Source organism: Adiantum capillus-veneris, chromosome 17, assembly GCF_014529385.1.
Source record: "Adiantum capillus-veneris isolate H3 chromosome 17, ASM1452938v2, whole genome shotgun sequence".
NCBI classification, from domain to species: Eukaryota; Viridiplantae; Streptophyta; class Polypodiopsida; order Polypodiales; family Pteridaceae; genus Adiantum; species Adiantum capillus-veneris.
The window spans coordinates 20,216,968-20,239,284 of NC_140947.1; the positions used below are offsets into that span (position 1 = coordinate 20,216,968).

The following is a 22,317-nucleotide window of genomic DNA, read 5'->3' on the forward strand; positions in this document are numbered from 1 at the left end:
ACGTCGGCACATTGGTGTACCCAACAGACAAGCGAGTGCCTGCTCAACAAGGGCCGAACCAACCCACTGGTAACAAGAAGAAGCGGAAGCAATAAAAGAAGAAGCCAACTAGCCCTAGGTTGTCAGCCGAGCATAGAGCTGAATGGGCAAATGTTATCAATGCACGGAGAAGGGGCACGTTCTTGCCAAGTGCCCTAAGTGTCCAATGACCAAGCCAAGGACAAGCCAGTGACACCAGGACGAGATGTTGCCATTACATCAAACATAAGCAAACTTCGATTGCATTGCCAAGGGTATGTAGGGCACGAAGACTTTTACATCATGCCTTTGGAAGGGTGTGACGTCCTAGTGCCTGCTCAACAAGGGCCGAACCAACCCACTGGTAACAAGAAGAAGCGGAAGCAATAAAAGAAGAAGCCAACTAGCCCTAGGTTGTCAGCCGAGCATAGAGCTGAATGGGCAAATGTTATCAATGCACGGAGAAGGGGCACGTTCTTGCCAAGTGCCCTAAGCGTCCAATGACCAAGCCAAGGACAAGCCAGTGACACCAGGACGAGATGTTGCCATTACATCAAACATAAGCAAACTTCGATTGCATTGCCAAGGGTATGTAGGGCACGAAGACTTTTACATCATGCCTTTGGAAGGGTGTGACGTCCTTTTGGGAGTCCCCTGGTACCACAAGAACCGCATCATGGTCGATTGGAGAGCGAGAAAGCCAACGTTGAAGAATAAGAAGGGTAGAGATACTATTCTTGATTTGAAATTAAAGAGCAAGTACATCCCACTTGTATCGGCTTCAACTGTTTCAAAATTAAGGAAATCCACTTTCTTTGTTGACTCAATGAGCTAAATGACAATAAAAAGTCAAATATGTCAAACCTAGAGAAGGAGCAACAAGATTTCTACAAGCTCAAGCCAATTGTTTCTCTAAGGTTTTGCCTACTAAGTTTCCTCCTCAGCGACCTTAAGATCACACAATTGATTTGATTCCAAACAACACGCCATCAAACAGGCCACCTTACAAAGAAAGCAAAGCCCACAATGAGGAGATTATGAACCAAGTGATAGAGCTTCTGAAAAAGGGTCTATTTCAGTGTAACCTACACATGGCTCTTTGTGCCACGTGGACATGCTTAATCGACTTCCATATCCAATTTTGCACCTATCCCTAGATAAGAGTATCTCGAATCCTAGGAGAACTAGTACGGGCAATTTTGTGAGCCTGTTTACAAGAGCTGCATGTCGGAACGAGTCCATTAGATTAGGTTTGCCAATTTTGAAACCCTCTTCTCCTTGACTAAAGAATGCCCAAACCTGAAAAACTACTTCCCAAAGAGCACATGTTTGGACGGGTCTCTAATGCCATTAAGGAGCTCACAGGTAGAACACATCCCAAATTGCCAACGTGTAAAGCCATTGAAGAATGGAGTCAACCTGCCGATCCCGGCCGAGGGGCCTAAACCTTAAGTGAAGAAGTAGCAGAAGAAGTTTCACTAACAGGCAAAGTCTTGACAAGCGACCTATTTTTAAGGTGGAGTTCCCACCAACTTATGGGACCCCGTCCGATGGGGCCCAAGTGAACTAAAGATAAAGCAAGATCCACTCACACACAGAGAAAGAAGAATTGCGTGGAGCATGATGACGCGGTAGATGTACAGAGAGCCTGCACAACGTGCTGGTGTGCTGACGTGGCAGCTGTACGGATTTTCGCAAAGCGTGCTGGCAGCTTTTGGACACCTGCTTTTGGACCAGTTGCTTTTGAGTTTATAGATTTTCACATAAACTGCTTTTGGAAGGCCAAGGACCTTTAAATATGAGCCAAGGGCTCATTCTCTAGCACTCTTCCGGAAGAAGGTGCAGAGAATGGAGTACCGGCGATGTACTGAGTTCAAGCAATATAAAGCAACACCGAAAGGGGCGCAAGGGTTTGGGGCCAGTGCACTCTTGGGGTGGAACTCTGCCACCCCGTGCCTCGTGTGTCGTGCATCTATTTCAGTTCAGTTGTTATTTGAAGTGTTTAAAATTGTTCAGTCTGTTCTTTTCCGTTGGCACATGGTACCCGTCCCCGGTGACGGAACATGCATTGCATACCAGCTAGCTTTTTTAGACATTGCCTTCTCTAGGGAAGCAACATACCTATACTTGACTAAGCCAAAAATTACAAACTCTCATGATATACTCCATCAATTACTTTACCAAATTGCATAGTACTCCAACCAATAGATGTGAGATTTTTGTGTGTTGTATCTATGATACAGACACCAACACGAATTGTAGAGCTATTCTCACTGCGGAGAAACTCAATGCCTTCCAAATTCTTTCCAACGCACTTGATTGTCCATGGTAAAACGGATTGCAAAATAGAAGTGTCATTCTTTTGCAATGATCCACTACACATATCCCTTGGTGATCTCTGGAAGTGGTTGTTTCTCCTTTGCTTTTAGTAGCTGGAGATTTAGCCATTGAGTAAAGCTCGTGAAGAGAGATTTGTAAATCTCATCCGTAATGTTTTAATGAGGAAGAAGGTCCTAGCAGAATGTCGTAGTCCACCTTTTGTTGGGAATAAAGGCATCGAAAGGATACTGAAAGGTGTGGAAAAATATTTCTATTGTCCAAGGTTCAAAAAGGATGTGGACAGTTTGTTCGCAATTTTTTGGTGTGTCAGAAGGTCGCTTTTTATCTACGGGGTAGTCACCATTTGAGATTATCGAGGGTGTCAGAAAGGTTCCACCCATTCTAAGCAACAAAAATAAGATTTTTGAAGTAGACCAATATACACGGGTCTAGGCACTGCTTTTGATAAGGTATGAGAGGCTTTAAAGAAGTTTCAAGCACGGCATAAGAAGGCAGCAGACAAGCATCAACGTGACTTGCAGCTCAAGGAAGATGGTTTGGTGCATAAGCTCTTGATTAGTCAAAACAAGGGGTGTCCATAAGCTCTTGAATAGTCGAACAAGCCTCGACAAGCAATGTTCCTGTGGCGGTGATGGTAGTCCCAAGACCTGGCAAGCACACTAAACCTCCAAGGTTTTTAGCTCGGGAAGAGACGCCTGATGAGAGATGCCAAGAAATTTAAAGTCGTATTCTGCAAGGGTTTCCGTGGCAAGCATTTCACGATACCCCACTCTGCCAAAAGCTACCGAAACCATATTACTTGGCAAAAATCTTCTCGAACGCTTGCCAAGTCCTTGGGGTGTGTGGCTTGGTAGCTATAGACATCCACCACTGCATGACATTGCCTCTAAGAAAAACGACAACTCGAAACAAAAGTTTTGATCCTTCTCTGCAAGTGATCTTTATGGCATAAGCCTTGTAAGACAGAGCAATATAGACGGGACCGCACCCGATGCGCAATGAAGTAAGGGTGGGAGTGGCTAATAAATCGGTCGGGACACGAAGATTCTTTAAATAAAATTTCCGCCAGTTGTCACAAAGTGATGACGTGGCGGACAACAGAAACCCTAATTTCTGCCAGAAACCCTAAAATTTCTGCAAACCCTAATTTTTGCCAAAAACCCTAAAATCCGGAAATCACGGAGGCGGATTATTAAAAAATAAAAAAAAATAAAAAAAAATTGGAAAATGATGAGCGACGCGAATTTTGCTTTTGCTTTTTTTTATAAAAAAAAGAGAAAAGACTCTCTAAGAGAGAGAGAGAACTGATGCTTTTGATTTTAAAAGCTTTTGGGGCTCTGCTTTTGGGCATCCCTTGTAACCTTTAAATTAGTGGTGAGGGCCTCACTTCTCAGAGCATCTGGACGCAGAGTCTGAGAGTGAAACCCTAACCGCTCTCTTGTACTTTGATGATTGATTAATACAAAAAGAAATACCGAAAGGGGCGCCAGTCTTTGGGGCCAATATCTCTAGGCACGGAACTCCGCCGGGCCAGTGCAAATCTATTGTGATCTGTGAATTGTTTTGAAGTGGTTATTTGGTGCTGTCGCGGTTGATTCTTGACTTGGAGTGTCCAAGTTTGTTACAGTGGTATCAGAGCACGGACGATTTCTCTTCTACGGGAAATCCGATCCCCGAATTTTTTTTCCGCGGCACCTATGGCTTCAGGCAATGATCAGTCGACTCCCTCTGCATCTGGAGATGCGGGCTGGGATCACAACGAAGATTCAGACAGAGAGTATGGCCCGCCTCGGCCTACTCAGGCGGAGCAAAGAGAGATGGAGCTTCGTCAATTGATTGGTGATGCAAGAAAGATGATGCTCAATTTTGCCAAGGACCCGAAGATGGCAAAATATATGAGCCAAACCTCTTTGAAAGAGGTACAGACGGAGTGGCAGAGAACCTCAACACCACTCCCGAAACCCGCTCTCAAGAAACCTTCTGCCTCCAAGAAATATATGGAGAAGGAACTGGAGAACGTGGTTGATGCACGGATTGCTCAGCTTTTTGACATGCAAAAGAAAGCCAAAAAGCATGGCAAAAAGCAGAAGAAAGGCACCGACTTCCCGGGATATTTAGGTCGTCGGTTGACATTTGACAAGGCAAAGAAACGGAAGAAGCGAAGGAGTACCCAGTTCTTCTTCTTCTTCTTCTGACAGTTCTTCTAGCTCCTCGGATTAGAGCGAAGAAGACAGAACAAGGAAAAAGCGAAGCAAGACACAAAGCTTCGGAAAGGGCAAGAAAAAGGCAAAGTGAAGGATCAGGAAGCTCTTTTGAAGGAGCCAAGGCCAACTTCTTTTCACTTGGAATTGGCGGCTCGATTTGGAACTACGCCCGACAGGCTGACGCCACAGGCGGAGGTAGTTCGACTGGCACCCGGATGGGATGTTGCCATTACACCGGGCATTGGCAAACTTTGTTTGCAATGACAGGGGTGTTCAGGGCACGCGAGTGACGTTCTACTCGGGATCCCTTGGTACCACAAGAACTACGCCGTGGTTGACTACCGGGCCGAGAAAGCGACTTTGATAAATGAAGGGCTTAGAGATTGTACTTGATGAACTTCAGTTTTCTTACTCATTCTTTTGGGAGAACTGAACGATGGATAAAGGTTGAATATGTTTTGACCTGAAGAAAAGAACGCCAAGATTTTTTTTTCTCCACGCTCATGCCGATTGCTTTTGAGAGGGCCTGAAGATCATACCATTGATCTGATATCTGGAAGCACGCCACCGAATCGGCCACCTTATCGTGTGAGCCGAGTACAGAATGGAAAGATTATGAACTCAGTGAAAGACCTCTTGGAAAAGGGTCTTGTCCAGCTTAGTACTTCACCGTATTGCTCTCCAGTGTTGTTGGTTTTGAAGAAAGACAGATCTTGGAGAATGTGCATCGATTATAGCACTCTCAACGAAATCACCATCAAGAACAGATTTCCGATTCCTAGGATCGATGATATACTCGACAGGTTACAGGGATCCTCGTGCTTTAGCAGGATTGACTTGAAGAGTGGATATCATTAGATCAGGATAGCGCCAGGAGATGTCTACAAGACAGCTTTTCGGACGACTTTTGGGTTATTTGAGTTTTTGGTGATGCCTTTTGGCTTAACCAATGCTCTTGCGACATTTAACCGGATGATGGACAGGATTTTTCGAGAGTACAGGCTATTTGTTGACACTTTCTTTGACGACATCATTGTTTTCTCCAAGAATGAGGCAGAACACAGAGATCATCTGCTTCAAGTCTTTCAGGCATTACGAGATCACACGTTAGTGATTAATGCAAAGAAAAGTGAATTTTTCCTACCAGAGATACACTTTTTGGGACACATTGTGTCAGCAGCAGGAGTGCAAATGAACCGGGCCAAGATAGAGACTATCCGTGATTGGCCCGATTTGAGGAATGTCCATGAAGCTAGAAGCTTCTTGGGACTGTGTTCGTACTACAGGCGGTTCATACGAAAGTTTGCAGAGGTTGCTTCCCCTTTTGCATATCTTGACACAGAAAGGAGTATCCTTTTCGTGGGGACCCACGGAGGTGACTGCCTTTCAGACATTGAAAGAGAAATTGACTACGGGACCTATTTTGACTTTGCCGGACTTGCAGAAGTCATTCGAAGTATATTGTGATGCTTGTGGTCGTAGTCTGGGTGCGGTCTTGATGCAAGAAGGCCATGTCATAGCTTACGAGAGCCGTTTGTTCTCTAGGCCGGAGATGACATCACAGATCTATGGGAAAGAGCTTTTGGCAGTTATCCACGCTCTTACTCAGTGGCGGCACTACCTACTCGGAGCGGATTTTACTGTCTTTACAGACCATCAGAGTTTGCGCTACTTCTTGTCACAGAAGTAGCTTTCGGAAAAGCAAATGCGGTGGGTGAACATCCTGTCACAGTTCCACTTCCAGATTGTCCATGTGCAAGGACAGAAGAATGTGGTGGCAGATGCTTTGTCTCGGAAACCGTTGGTTCTGGCTATTTCCGCGATACATCATAGGAGCTTCGAGGATATGGTCGATCAGTATGCCACAGATACAGGTTTTGCAGATATTTTCACACGGATACGGGATGGGGAGACAGTAGCTGGATACTCCCTTCGGGAAGGCTACTTGATGAAAAAGACTATATTGTGAGTTACACAGCCGTTGAGGGAAAAGGTTATGACTGATTGCCACTGTCCACCTTTTACAGGTCACCGCGGCATTGCTACCACCATGAAAGGGGTAGAGAAAGATTTCTTTTGGTGGAGACTGAAGAAGGATGTGGAAGAGTTTGTGCGCAGTTGCTTGGTATGCAAGAAGGTCAAGTTTGACAGGCATAAAGCACAGGGATTGTTACAGCCTTTACCCATACCCACCCGCCCCTGGGAAAATATTGAAATGGATTTCATTTTTTTTTGATCTCCCGAGAATACAGAATGATCACGATGATTTTCCGATTACATGGCACGCCTGAGACGATTGTCTCCGACAGAGACCCTAGATTTATGAGTTTGTTTTGGAAGGCAATTTGGGAGAACATTGGCACGCGGTTGCAGTTCTCGTCATCGTTCCACTTGCAGACTGACGGGCAATCTGAGATTGCCAATTCAGTGATTTTAGATTTATTGAAGTCTTGTATCTCGCATCAGAAGACTCAATGGGAAAAGAACTTACCTTTGGTGGAATTTGCCTACAATAACACGATACACTCTTCGACGGGAAAGACGCCATGTGAGATTGTTGAAACGGCTGCGAAGGTTCCATCCTTCCTGAGCACGAAAGATTAGAAATTTGAAGCGGATGAATATTCGCGAGACTTGGATACGGCTTTTGCCAAGGTTCGCGAGACTTTGCAGAAGTCTCAAGAACTACAGAAAAAGGCAGCGGATCGCCATCGTCGCGACTGGAAACTGAAGGAGGATGATTGGGTGCTCTTACTTTTGAGAAGGCACGCTTAAGAAAGAAAAAGGGAAAGGAGAGGTTTTTTCCAAAGCTTAGTATGCGATACTATGGACCTTTCCAGATTACTGAAAAGATAAATGAAGTCTCCTTCCGACTGAAACTGCCAGATACTTGGAGGATTCACAATGCATTTCATGTGAGTCTCTTGAAACCTTTTAAAGGTGATGTGCCTGATGATGGGGAGCCTGATAAGCAACCCGAAGTGGAAGAAAACGAGGAGATCCTTGTTCCTAAACAGATTTTGGCACATAAGGATACGAAGAATAAGGGTAAAGTCCGAAGGCGGTTCTTGGTTAAGTTCAAGAATTATCCTGCACTTGATGCGAAGTGGATGGAGGAGGAGAACCTAGCAGATACTCCTCAGATTGTGAAACTTTACCTCGATGTTTTGGTTTAGCATAGTCTACTCCAAACGGAACCCAGAATTCAGCTTGGCCGGAGATCTGGTGCAGTGGGATGCACAAGAGGGGAGTCACTCCACTCCTTTGTCAACAGATGCCTCGATTTTGCTACTAAAGTCACTGATGTCTCTTTGAGCTTCAGGGATACTGAGAGCTGACAGTATTCTGCTGGCTGACTTTATGAAATGGAATTCCTGATTATGATACTGATTTGTTCTTGACTTCTTGTGAGTGCAGGAACTGATAGACGAAATGACTGCAGCATTTTGGTTTGATTGATCTCGAATAAACATGGTTGCAATAGGGGTTAGTCAATCGGACATCGATGAGGTCCCGATTGGACCTAGATGTGATTGCTAGCTACATTGCCGATAAATCATGGTCTAAGATCCGAATGAATGTTGAATGTCATGTGATGTCCTGTGATGTCTGGTGATGTCCTGTGATGTCGTGTGATGTGAGTGTCGATTTTGTACATGTGCTAGATGTGCGTTCCTAGTACGTAGGTACTAACAGTCAGTGTCTGCTAAGACGGTTTATGGCTTTTGTCGGTTTTGCAGGCGTAATCGCGGTCGATTACAATGCTTTCAAGAGGGGGGTATGTCACAAAGTGATGACGTGGCGGACAACAGAAACCCTAATTTCTGCCAGAAACCCTAAAATTCCTGCAAACCCTAATTTTTGCCAAAAACCCTAAAATCCGGAAATCACGGAGGCGGATTATTTATAAAAAAAAAAAAAAAAAAAATGGAAAATGATGAGCGACGCGAATTTTGCTTTTGCTTTTTTTTATAAAAAAAAGAGAAAAGACTCTCTAAGAGAGAGAGAGAACTGATGCTTTTGATTTTAAAAGCTTTTGGGGCTCTGGTTTTGGGCATCCCTTGTAACCTTTAAATTAGTGGTGAGGGCCTCACTTCTCAGAGCATCTGGACGCAGAGTCTGAGAGTGAAACCCTAACCGCTCTCTTGTACTTTGATGATTGATTAATACAAAAAGAAATACCGAAAGGGGCGCCAGTCTTTGGGGCCAATATCTCTAGGCACGGAACTCCGCCGGGCCAGTGCAAATCTATTGTGATCTGTGAATTGTTTTGAAGTGGTTATTTGGTGCTGTCGCGGTTGATTCTTGACTTGGAGTGTCCAAGTTTGTTACACCAGTGAACTTTGGAACCGCCATCTTGCTCTATCTGCTCTTTGGTAGGACCGGTATGCTTTCAAAAAAGCACACCGTGCCAACGGAAAAGAACAGACTGAACAGACTTTTAGCACTTCAATAACAACGAACTGAAAGAGATGCACGACACACGAGACAGGAAGTGGAATTCCACCCCAAGAGAGCACTAGCCCCAAACCTTAGGCACCCCTTTCGGTATTTCTTTATATTGCTTGAACTCACTGCAATGCCTGTACACCAGACTCTGCAGCTCCACGCGGGAGCGTCCCGGAGACCAAGCCCTCTACACAATTTAAAGGCCGTTGGCCTAGGAAAAGCAGTTTACATGAAAAGCTTCAATACTAAAAGCATCTCGCCCAAAAGCACATGCTGAAAATCAGCCAGCGTGGTTTTAGGAAATCCGTACACTTGCCACATCAGCACCATACAACGTGAAAATCCATAGAGTCTGCCATGTGGCACTGCAACACAAAACGCGAGCGTCCGTACAGTTGCCACGTCATCATGCTACTCGCAAGAGATTGAGTGCGTGTGTACAATCTTCTTGATTTTAATGCCTTCAGGTCCCCTCGGCCCCATCGGAGGGTGTCCCATGAGTTCGTGGGAACTCTTCTTTAAAAATAGGCCACTGGGCCAAACTTTGCATTCGTGAAACTTCTTCTGCTGCTTCTAGGGTTTAGGCTTCTCTGCCGCGATCTACAGGTTGGCTCCGTTCTTCAATGTCTTAACACGTCAACAGTTTGTGACACCAAATACTTAAAAGATTCACAATGTATTCCATGTGAGTCTATTGAGACCTTTCAAAGGTGAAGTTGCCAGTGGACAAGCAGCCAGATGAGCAACCAGAAGTGGAAGAGACGCAAAGATACTCATTCCCGAACAGGTCTTGGCTCAAAAGGAAAAGAAAGTAAAGGGTAAGCTGACATGATGGTATTTGGTCAAGTTCAGGAATTATCTGGCTCTTAATGCCAAATGGATAGAGGAGGAGGACGTAGCAAATACTCGTTGGATACTAGAGCTTTCCTTGTAGGCTTTTGGCTTAGCACCGACTATTCCAATTGTTACCGATGAATCAGCAGGTTAAATATGGTGCGGATCACAAGAGGGGAGTTGCTCCGCTCCTTTGTCAAAGGTTACCTTGATGGGAATAAAGTCACTGATTTCTTTTAAGATTTTAGGGAAACTGATATTAGAGTTCAGGCATCTTGAACATACTCAAATTTCTTTGAAAAATCCTCAATAGGTATGTAATGAGCCTATCAAACTTCTATGTTGCTTACATAAAGACTAACAACATTTACTAATCACCCAAATTAAATAGTAAATTACAAATTTACGCAAAAGGCTCTTTTAAAAAAAGTGAATTTTATTTTTAGCATTTTTAACTCAAATATGACTCTCAAAGTCTTAGACACATCCTAACAAGATGCTCAAGAAGTTTCATGAAGTTTTCATATCGTGCTCAAAAGTTATGCTTGAAATACTAGAATCTCGGCATGAGCCACTTTAGTGGCCCATCACAATAATAGCGTTAAACCCCCCGATCGGGATCTGCAAGTCGCTCAGGTCTACAGTGGCTTGGCACGTCAACAGTTTGTGACATCCCCCGGTAAAAACCATCCAGGTCCGGGCCATGAGTAACAACAACAATACTTCCCCATAAATAACCACGAGGGTCCAAGCCATGAGTAAAAACAACACTTATCAAACATTCAATACTCCCCCCGCAAATAACCACAAGGGTACGGGCCATGAGTATGTGCAAGCATTCTCAAGCATCAATTCTCCTCAGTACTCCTCCTAGGAGTAAATCACCAATCATTGAAACCAATATTAAAACCAGAGTCAAACAATTCAAATCGGCACCAAGACGAGCTTAAAACAGATACCATCCATTTCAAACAAATTCTAAACAAGATCTCCAAACGGATTCTCAAACAAAATTCAAGAAGTGTCTTAATCAATCACAGAGAGCATTCTCTATGTCAGTCGAGCTCAAAAGTCGACTGGCCTTCAGTCCTGAAACCTGCACCAAAAGTAGAATTAGATTTCTTTCATCAAGTTGTATCCCTCTGCAAGATGGTCCATGTTAGGTGCAGCGGAATGAATGTTGTATTTTCTCAAGATTAGTGATCTTTATTGATCAAGGTTCCTTTTAGTTCTTAGGGAAAGAGAGAGCTTTCCGTCTTGTAGAGTGTTGTGGTCACGAACAAAGTGGGTGGATGTTGTGCATGCAAATGAATGAGACTGAGAGAGGGAGAGAGAAGAGATACGACACCGAGAGGTTGTAAAACCCTCCTCCGAAGGCCCCACTCTCGTCGGCGAGAGTGGTCTATTCTTTGATTGCACAAAGGTGTACAATGTGTATGCAATGGACTATGCAACTTGGTCTATGCCGATGACGACGACGACGATGACGATGACGATGGCTGAAATCTGAGATCTTCTAATCGCTGAATTTCGGGACTGTTTCGGTGGCTGAAAATGACTGTTTTGGCTGCATTTTCTTGGCTGAAAAATGAGGTTTCTTAGGGCTGAAAACTGATGGTCTTTACGGGCTGAATCTGCTACACTTTAGGTGAATGATGCCGGTCTTAATTTGCTGCTGAAATCCAAAAACGCCAGGGGCTGAAATTGGTCCTTCTGTCGCCGGGGTTCTGCAAATGCAAAAACGCTAGGCTGATCTACTGTGTCGTGATGACGTCGGGGCTGATCTGCTGTGCACGAATCGCCAAGGCTGATCTGATGCAAAAACACTAGGTCTTCTCTGGAGAAAACGCCAGAGTAGTCGCGGGGGTTGGTCTTGCTGAGAAGTTGCCTGTTGAGCAAGGTGCTCCTGCTGCCTCTTCTGCCATTTAGTGCTAACTTGGGTTTGCTTATATATTAACTTAGCAAAATTGCCCTACCTACTTTTGTTGGAAAGTCACTTAAAAATAATAAGTGAAAATCCCAATAAATAGGAAAATAGGCTAAATGTACTGGAAAATTCCCCTAACTGATGCTAATGGATTCTGATGGGAATTCCGATGATCATGTTGTGTGCAACCGGAGGATATGCATCTATGCTAAGAGACTGGGCATGCACGATCTATGAATAGACTCACAAAAGTGCCAAATCACTGCTATTCTAAATGATCGGACTGACTGAACCCTGTTGTGGTGTAGCTTGTCCACGGACACATAGGGTTGGGATGTGTCACGTGACATCCCCTCCTTTTCAAAGTGAGGTACTGGTACCGAACTGTATGGCGTCGAGGGAGATCGCCAACAGCATCCGGAATCTTGGAAGGGACTCTTCGCCGGCCCACTCTGATGTGTGGGTCGTGCGGTACTTGAACTTTATAAAGGTCTGCAATGCTTGCTTCTTTGGGCTGCGCCGAAAGCAACACAGAGTCTTCTGAATCTCCTTTCTTGCTTCAACTTCGTCTAGAGTCCTGCTTCTTTCGTCTTCAAGAATCTCCATGGTTGAAAATTCCTGAAACCATCTCCAACACAAAACCATGAACATACCCATTCCATGTAAAGTGAAGGAAATAAATCTTGTCTTCTCTAAAGACATTGTATGCAATGTAGATGAACATAGATACGGAGTGACAACCCGTTCATCAAACACATGCAAACAACGCGTTCGAATCTTTTCTGTTTGATCGAAATCAATCAACTGTGGCAAATCACCATGGAAATGCCCATGCTTGGTGCTCACACTATCGTGTGCTCGTTCGGAAACTATGTCATGCCAAGGAAGAGACATGGAATGTGACTTCCTGACATACAAACTTTTCACCTTTTCATGAACAATCCGCATACATTCGTGCTCATCCATGAGAGAAACGTGCTCAACATACAATGTGTCATGCCTAGGAAAAGGGATCACATAACGATGCTGACTAAAATACAGGAAACCCTCACGAATGAAACACTCGAACAATGCGTGCGTATCAATCATGCGAACACACAATACTTCCTGTGATGGTTCTTTGGACCAAGGTTCAAGAGCCAAGATTGGTTCGTCCTGAATGATCGAATCGTCCTGTGGGGGTTCTTCGGACCTCGACTCGAAAGCCAAGATCGCTTTTTCGTGATTGATCGAATCTACAACGAGGTTAGCTTTCGCTAGAAAAAGCATCAACTAACACATCATCCTTGTGAACAATCACATCATCTTCATGCAACTCATCATGCTTGTGAGAAATCACATCTTGATCATCATGCAAATCATCATGCTTGTCTTTATCATTCAAATCATCATGCTTATCATTGGCATCCAAATCATCATGCTTCTCATTGGCATCCAATTCATCATGCTTCTCATCATGCAAATCATTGTGCTTATCATTGTCAATCAAAACATCATGCAAGTCATTGTCAATCAAATCATCATCATGCTTCACACAATCATGCAAATCCTGTGTTTCATGCTTTGGAGAAGTAGAGACTGAGAGAGTCTCCTTTTCCTGATCTTGTGCGAACTGCGCATGCACAATAGAAAAGAGTCGCAAGAACTCTTTCATGTGTTGGTCGCTCTTTTCTTTTTGTGCATTGATCTCGCGATCAAAATCTACTTGTCTTGCTTTGCTCTCGCGCGCTATGGCTGCCATTCTTTCTTGGTACTTACGCTCGATGGCTGCCATGTCTTCTTCGTAGTCTTTTCTGTCTGCTTCTCTTTCTTGTTTCAACTCCTCCATAGGAGTTAAGTGCAATCTTTGTCGTAGATGGTGAAGGGGGAGGGTCCGAAAAACCTCCTAGTGTGGAAAATTCTTCTTCGCCTCTCTCATGCTCATCACCTCTAAGCGAAGTATCCATTCCGCTTCGAGTGATGACCATTCTGAAGTCGTGGGTTCTTGTGGGTTCTTGGGGGTCTTGGGTTCTTAAGTTCACGAGGAACTCGGATTCTTGGGGTTCTTGAGGTTCTTGAGGTCCTTGATTCGTGAGAATCTAGGGTTCTTGAGGTGTTCTTTGAACTTTCGCTTGCAAATCGCGTTGGAGAAGGATCTTCTCTTCACCTGAGTTCTACCCTTTTCTGCGGGCGCATCCCTTGGCGGCCTTGCGCTTACACCAAGGTTACTTTTTCCCACCTCACGTCGATTGGCCGGCCGCTAAGTGCACAGTCCGTTCTCAATGAGTGAAAAGAGACACAAGGGGAGGCTGGACAAGCCCTTCTTTCTTGGGATTCCTGTCACTCTTCAACAAACACGATTAGGAATTGCCATGCCCAAGTAAACTTGGGTTCGTACGATCACAACAAGCAAAAAAAATTCTTGTGGTTCTTGTGGTTCTTTCCTTGAGTAATGCAGAACACTTCCAAAGCTCTGATACCAATGTTAGGTGCAGCGGAATGAATGTTGTATTTTCTCAAGATTAGTGATCTTTATTGCTCAAGGTTCCTTTTAGTTCTTAGGGAAAGAGAGAGCTTTCCGTCTTGTAGAGTGTTGTGGTCACGAACAAAGTGGGTGGATGTTGTGCGTGCAAATGAATGAGACTGAGAGAAGGAGAGAGAAGAGATACGACACTGAGAGGTTGTTAAACCCTCCTCCGAAGGCCCCACTCTCGTCGGCGAGAGTGGTCTAAGTGTACAATGTGTATGCAATGGACTATGCAACTTGGTCTATGCCGATGACGACGACGACGACGACGATGACAATGACGATGGCTGAAATCTGAGATCTTCTAATCGCTGAATTTCGGGACTGTTTCGGTGGCTGAAAATGACTGTTTTGGCTGCGTTTTCTTGGCTGAAAAATGAGGTTTCTTAGGGCTGAAAACTGATGGTCTTTACGGGCTGAATCTGCTACACTTTAGGTGAATGATGCCGGTCTTAATTTGCTGCTGAAATCCAAAAACGCCAGGGGCTGAAATTGGTCCTTCTGTCGCCGGGGTTCTGCAAATGCAAAAACGCTAGGCTGATCTGCTATGTCGTGATGACGCCAGGGCTGATCAGTTGTGCACAAATCGCCAAGGCTGATCTGATGCAAAAACGCTAGGTCTTCTGTGGAGAAAACGCCAGAGTAGTCGCGGGGGTTGATCTTGCTGAGAAGTTGCCTGTTGAGCAAGGTGCTCCTGCTGCCTCTTCTGCCATTTAGTGCTAACTTGGGTTTGCTTATATATTAACTTAGCAAAATTGCCCTACCTACTTTTGTTGGAAAGTCACTTAAAAATAATAAGTGAAAATCCCAATAAATAGGAAAATAGGCTAAATGTACTGGAAAATTCCCCTAACTGATGCTAATGGATTCTGATGGGAATTCCGATGATCATGCTGTGTGCAACCGGAGGATATGCATCTATGCTAAGCGACTGGGCATGCACGGTCTATGAATAGACTTACAAAAGTGCCAGATCACTGCTATTCTAAAATGATCGGACTGACTGAACCCTGTTGTGGTGTAGCTTGTCCACGGACACATAGGGTTGGGATGTGTCACGTGACAGTCCATAAGCTCTTGAATGGTCGGAACTGGCTTGGACATCCAGTGTTCCTGTAGCGGTGATGGTAGCCCGGCAATCACATTGGGCCTCCAAGGTTATCCGCTCGAGAAGAGACGCCTATTGCGAGATGTTCAAAAAAATTCAAGTCGTAATCTGTCAGAAGCTGCACTCTGAAGGAAGATGTCTGAAGGCATGTAGCTTCGGGCAAAATTTTACTTGATGCTGTGGGCTGAACTGTCGCCGGGAATCTGCAAAACGCTAGCCTGAGCTGCAATCTGTAAAAACGCTAGGCATGATCTGTTGTCGCAAAAACGCGAGGGCTGATCTGCAACTGCTAACACTGGTCTTGATTTGTTGAAGAAACGCTATGTTGATCTGTAGCAAAAACGCTATCCACATCTGCTGTTGGTTGGAAACGCTAGGCCTCCTGCCAATCTTGCTGAGAAGGTGCCTGTGAGTTGGTTGACTCCTGCTGCCTCTTCTGCCAGAAAGTGCTAGTGCTAGTTTTCTTATATAGTCACTTGCCCTACCCAGTTTCCCAACAGAGTCATTTAATAATAGAAGTGAAAAATGGCTAAAATAGGGAAAATGGGTTCTATGCACTGTAAAATGCTCCTATGTGATGTGTGCAACCCGAGGAAATGTAACTACTCTAAGTGTCTGGAGTCTGGACATGCACGGTCTGCGAACAAACTCACAAAGGTGCCAGGGCCTAGAACACTTCCTAAGCTAATTGAACCCTTGTCATTAGGTAGCTTGTCCACATGCACATAGGGTTAGATGTGCACGTGACAAGCCTTGTGTGCACTTTGCAGCACAGGACATTTCGCCGTCATGGGACGATGACTTCCATGTTCCTATCCCCTCTCACTCGTACATAGACGAGCCTACCGACACAGACTTGCCGGCGTACCCTCTCTCGACACCCGAAGTCGTTATCATTCTCAATACCCCAGAGCCTCTCCCGGAACCGGAGCCTTCCCCAGAACAAGTACCCGAACTTGTTCCCTTCATTGGCACATGTAGCAGAGAGACCTCTTCCAGAACCGGTTCCACAACACCCGTTACCTGCTTCAAAGGCCAACCCCATGCAACAAGAATACAAGTTGTATGTGACACATCATCACGCCATAGTTTCAATTATTCCCTCGAAACAATCGGCATGGCCGAATCACAAGAAGGCTTAGGTTAGAGGAATCTAACAAGCCATTCCATGCGTCAATCGGCTTCTTGGGTGGGCAAACGTGCGACAGCTTCACCCAAAAACTTTGTTTAGTCAACTTTATTAATAAATCATTTAATTGATTTATTTGTATAACTCTGTCTTCAACATTTTTCCTACCCAAGTCTTCAAAAGTTCTTAACTAGTAATTTAGAATATAGAGGGAGCAAGGGAGCTAGCATTTTGGATCAAATGAGCCAGCGCTAGTAGAGAGTAGCACTAGCATTTTGCATCAGCCAGTGTTTTTTCTCCCAAGACGCAGATCAGCCTTTTGCATCAGCAACAAATTCAGCCCAGAGTTTTCAGTTTTCAGCCCGTCTCCTTGCCGCTCACGGCCCGAATCTACTAACACTAGCCTCTTCGCTACAGCCTGGTCTTTCGGCAGCCCATCCAGTCTCTTCTCGGCCATTCCCTCGCGCATCAAGTGCTCTCATTGCTCTCCATCACTGGCTCCGTCATCATCTGCCTTTTCAGCCCTGATTTGCACAACGGATCGGCTGCAAAAATGTAGCCAGATCTGTGTTTTTTCAGCCCTTGATTCCTCTCCCATCGGAAGCGCAAATCAGCCCCAGATCTACCACTTGGTGGCCATCAGAACCCCTCATCGAGCCAGATCCAAAGGTGCAATAAAATCAGCCCCGAAGTCGCTTCATCTTGAAGAGTTAAAGCGGCAACATTCCCCATTCGAGTCAATAGAGTCTGCATTCAGATATTGCATGTGTGTACATTCCATTTACACAATCAAAAGCAAATACCACATCGGTAACAATGTGGGGGGCCCTTGGGAGGGTTGTTGGAAGCCCATCGAGTGTAACTCAAGCAAATACCACATCGGTAACAATGTGGGGGGCCCTTGGGAGGGTTGTTGGAACCCCATCGAGTGTAACTCTCTCTCTCTCTCTCTCTCTCTCTCTCTCTCTCTCTCTCTCTCTCTCTCTCTCTCTCTAAGAAAATAAAAGGAACCATCATTTGTGGTAAGTAGCACATATTCAAGAAGAAAGATTTGTGGAAGTGTAAAGTCTAGATATTGTCACCATTTCAATGCCGCTGCACCTGACAACACATCAGCCCCAGCATTCTTCACGGGCTTGTTCCCCTAAGCGGTTCCTTTACTCTTCCCTTGATACAAAGGTGCAATAAAATCAGCCCCGGAGGAGCTTCATCTTGAAGAGTTACCCGGCAACATTCCCCATTCGAGTCAATAGAATCTGCATTGAGGTATTGCATGTGTGTACATTCCATTTACACAATCAAAGGCAAATACCACATCGGTAACGGTGTGGGAGGCGGCGGGCCCTAAGAGGGTTGGTTGGAACGCCATCGAGTGAAATTTTCTCTCTCTCTCTCTCTCTCTCTCTCTCTCTCTCTCTCTCTCTCTCTCCAAAAGGAGTTTTGTATCAGTTTTGTTTCATTTGTCTTTCCGATAGACGGATGACATACACACCATGTACATCTGTTTTGTCTCATAGGCCGATTTCGGCCTGACATAGACGTTAAAAATCTTTCTTTCTTTCTTTCTTTCTTTCTCTCTCTCTCTCTCTCTCTCTCTCTCTCTCCAAGGAAGTAAAAGGAACCATCAATGATCATTTGTGGTAAGTAGCACATATTCAAGCAAGAAAGATTTGTGGAAGTGTAAAGTCTAGATCTTGTCACCATTTCAATGCCGTTGCACCTGACAACAGATCAGCCCCAGCATTCTTCATGGGCTTGTTCCCCTAGGCGGTTCCTTTACTCTTCCCCTAAGTATATGTCAAGTTGTGTATTGGATATTAATTGCATAATTCAATTGTGCATATGTTCTCTTCAGCACAACTACAAAGGACAATTTTGGTGAAGATTTTAAGGAAGCAACTTACAACAGTGGGAGTATATGGGCTCTTCCAAGTCTGTATGCAATTTGGCAGAATCTTAAGGCACCCTTTGATCACGACAAAATGCATGTACGCCAAGCAACTATAGCCCAAGATCTATAGTCCCATCCAAACCTCCAAATAGGAAATTTCTAACACAAACTAGACAAACTCTTTGAATGCACCAACACGAAGCTCTGTAGCCAAAAGCACCTAGTTGGCCACCAAAAGCCAGAGCACAAGGCAATAGCTTGAAATCAGGCTGAAATCAGGCCAAACCCACCAGCTACTACCATCTATGACCATGAAGCTGAGGAAGAACAGGAAGAGGGCAGTCTTCAATGACAAAAATGAGACCATCACGAGCTATCTGCAAAGAGAGACCCCAAGGAAAAGCACTAACATAGAGAAACTGAGGAGGACTCCATTACTGCAAAGAACAAAACCAAAACAAAGAAAAGCTCCCAAAAAACAAAAATAAATCAAAAAACAAGGAAACACAATAACTCGAGCAAACTCAAAATAAAACCACTACCAAAACCCACCCGATTCACCTACCCAACCCATAGACTCACATGAGGCAAGCATTAATAGAATCCCCAAACACAAGCAAATAAAACGAAAAACAAAAAACAAGAAAGCAAGACAGAAAAGAAAGTGGAAAAAGAGAGACAACCATATCTGTCTTCTCTCACAGACTGTCACCTCTGTCTTCTCTCTCAGATTGTCACCCTCTGTGTTGTCTCTATCTAGTACTTGCGGAACCGATTGCATAAGATGAAAATGATTCTCCCCACTCTCTCTGTTTCTCTCCCTTTCTGGAGCAAACTGCCAGATAGGGCAGCCAATTTTGACATCTGAGCTGGAAATAAATATGAGTAGCAATTGATGTCCAGCCCTGTGTCAATAGCAGCAACGGGCAGCTTCACAGGGAAGAGGGAGGCAGCTGCGGCGTAGATGTGCAGGACACATGCAAGAAGGCTTCGCTGCAGGCTGCAGCACCCAAACAATCCTAGACACCCGCCACTTCTGCTATCTGATGCGTGCACTTCACACAAACATGGTTGACATCCACCTGCGCTGCAGCTGCCTCTCTCACATCCTCTATCTCTGCATGTACCTATCTGTATACTTTTATGTTTGTCTTGGAGCCGCTTTATACAAGAGCAGATAAAGCATACAAGCTATATGCGTAGTATTTATCATGAGATTCAAATGTAGTTACCCTAGAAAAGATTTCATATAATATACCAACCGGCTTCCCTTTTTAGAAGCAAGCAAAACTACCACTGACTAGACGACCCTCCTTTAGACATGCTTCTGGAAAAATAAACATAGCTGTGAGACCTTTGCAAGCAAGTTTCCATGTAATTTTCCAGAGTTGTAAAGAAACAAACTTAATGACCCTGCTGACAACGTGCTTCTTGAAACAAGAAGCACAGGTATGACCATCTGTGAAAGAAACTTGAAGGAAATAACAATGCAACCTACCCCAATACCACAAATTAGCACAAAAGATTTACCTTGTTGTAATGAGGTGGTAGCCCAGAATTAGGCACAATAGAGCCATTTTGAGGAACACTATGTATTTTGCCAGTCTGGGACTGGCTCCATCTGTCACCCCTTACAATGCCTTTGTCCGTGCCTTTGTAGCATGTATCCGAGGGCAAATCCTTGAGTGGAGCACCGTCGATGACACTTACAGGCTGTGTTATTTCTGTATCGGCTACCATTCTGAAGAGTCCTGATGTGCATGAAGTGCTGTGTGACTGCCTCTAAACTAGATTGTGATGGAGTGCTCGACTCCGTTGTACCCCTTTTCGAATAAGATCACGCATCCACAGCAAAATCTCAGCTTCCAAGCCTCTAATGCACAGCCAGAAGAGAATGCAAATTTGAAAACTTGGCTTGCTGCAGATTTCATCGCGTACCAAGTTTGTGGGTAAGCTTTTACCTGGGAGGTCAGCTTCTGTTTGGAGTCCTCTTTCGTAAAATTCTCTGGTCCAGAAGGTTAAATTTCGATATAAGTTCACGATACCCAGATCAGCCTGCAATCAGCAACTGTAAAGTCAGGCCTCCAGCATGAGATCCAGAATAAAGGACGCAGCATTTGAATGGGTTGATACGAATGTGTGTGTGTGTGTGTGTGTGTGTGTGTGTGTGTGTGTGTGTGTGAGAGAGAGAGAGAGAGAGAGAGAGAGAGAGAGAGAGAGAGAGAGAGCAACCTGTGTTTATTGTGGAATCTCCGCTAAGAATGATCTCTGCTTCACCCAAGACAGAAATCCATGCGTGTTATCTCACGGAAGGTGTGTGTGTGTGTGTGTGTGAGTGTGTGTGTGTGTGAGAGAGAGAGAGAGAGAGAGAGACCTCTGCACGCGCGTGTGTTGGCGCTCTTCGGATTCCAATTTCCAATATGATCGCTGTGCTTCCTAAGCACGCTATGTTATGAATTTGCAAGGAAAAGTCGGAGTCCCGACAGACCTGTAATATGTTTATAATTCTGATCCAGTGAAAAAATATTATTGGATCTCCAACCGCCCATCATCCAACCGCCCATCAATGGCTAGGCTATACTCCATCCACACACTTTCGGTCTCCAAGTTTCACACCATCTTTATCCTTGGAACACAGCCTCCATTAAAGCCATGCCTTTTCTGTGTGTATTGTGCTACGAAGGAAGAGCACATCAATTGAAGCCGCATCGATCTCTTTGAGCGTCATTGAACTCTTTAGCGAGAGAGCAGAGAGGGTACGAAGTAGAGATAGAGTTGTCATTTGTGTGCATTCAAGTCGAAACTCTAAGGTGGAGCATTGTAAACCCTAACGATTTGATTGACCGGACAGTCCCCACAAGCCTATATTGCCGTGCTCTCGAGGCCGTGCAATCATAAGTTTTACCTTATTATTAAGATGACGTATGTTTATGCATGCAACACACATCGTGAGCCGCCTTTTGCATTTGCCCGCTATAGCTTAGCCGTAGTCTCCTTGCACTATTGTCCTTTCTTCCCATCATACTCACTTTGCTCACGACCATCAGCAACCATCAACCAACCTTTTACACATACCAACACATACATATACAGCTCCAACTTCCGCTTTGCTTTCCTGCTCTGATTTTTTGCAAGCAACATCATGTCGGCATAGCTCTGTGGATCTCCATTCTCGAGGCCATGCAATCGTAAGTTTTACCTTATTATTAAGATCTCATATGTTTATGCGTGCAACACATATCGTGAGCCACCTTTCATAATTTTCCCGTTATAGCTTAGTCGTAGTCTCCTTGCACTATTGTCCTGTCTTCCCATCATAGTCACTTTGCTCGCAACCATCACCAACCATCAACCAGCCTTGTACACCGCCAACACATACATATACATCTCCAACTTCCACTTTGCTTTCCTGCTCTAAACATTTGCAAGCAACATCGTGTCGGCATAGCTCTCTGGATCTCCATACTCCACACCTAATCTCTTACCGTTGGGTGTACGCACTCCATGCACCTCTCAAAATTGAAAACATCTCCATTTTGCAGTTGGGTAGTAGTAGCTAGTTGCCTCCAAATATCTTCAAACCTATCTAAAAACACATTGAATTCTTCACGCACATCTTGCTTCAATACCTTGAGTTTTGCATCACCTCTACAAGAAAAATCCTTTGCTTGAAGTCTTGTAAAACCGAACTCAAACCACCTTCCATGACTGCTAATCAGGAATTTCTAACCCCTCGAACCAAATCTTTCGCTTTCCCTTGCATCACCAACGCACAGCCCTCAACTTGGTTTCATTGGTCACCGTTCGCATCAACAACATCTAGAGTTCCACATCTAGAGTTCCACATCTGACATCCAATCTTCAACATCATGCTCATTCCTTAAGCAATCAGTGTGCTCCTCAATGGGGGA

General features: G+C 44.6%; 1 protein-coding gene across 2 annotated transcripts in view; it reads right to left on the reverse strand.

The window, feature by feature from the left end:
* Positions 1-20,934, reverse strand: part of LOC147436893 (putative protein phosphatase 2C 57) — a 35,739-nt gene extending 14,805 nt beyond the window's left edge. Inside the window, exons 1-4 of one of the 2 annotated variants that reach the window (XM_086486281.1) lie at positions 20,781-20,889; positions 20,639-20,674; positions 20,368-20,461; positions 19,937-20,279 (exon numbers count right to left, since the gene is read on the reverse strand). In XM_086486281.1, coding sequence (XP_086342407.1) covers positions 19,937-20,146 — 210 coding nt within the window. In that variant the 5' untranslated portion in view covers positions 20,147-20,279; positions 20,368-20,461; positions 20,639-20,674; positions 20,781-20,889. Of the gene's footprint in view, positions 1-19,936; positions 20,280-20,367; positions 20,462-20,638; positions 20,675-20,780 lie in introns of both variants that reach the window. The other variant, XM_086486280.1, reaches the window with a different exon arrangement.
* Positions 20,935-22,317: the final 1,383 nt, after the last annotated feature.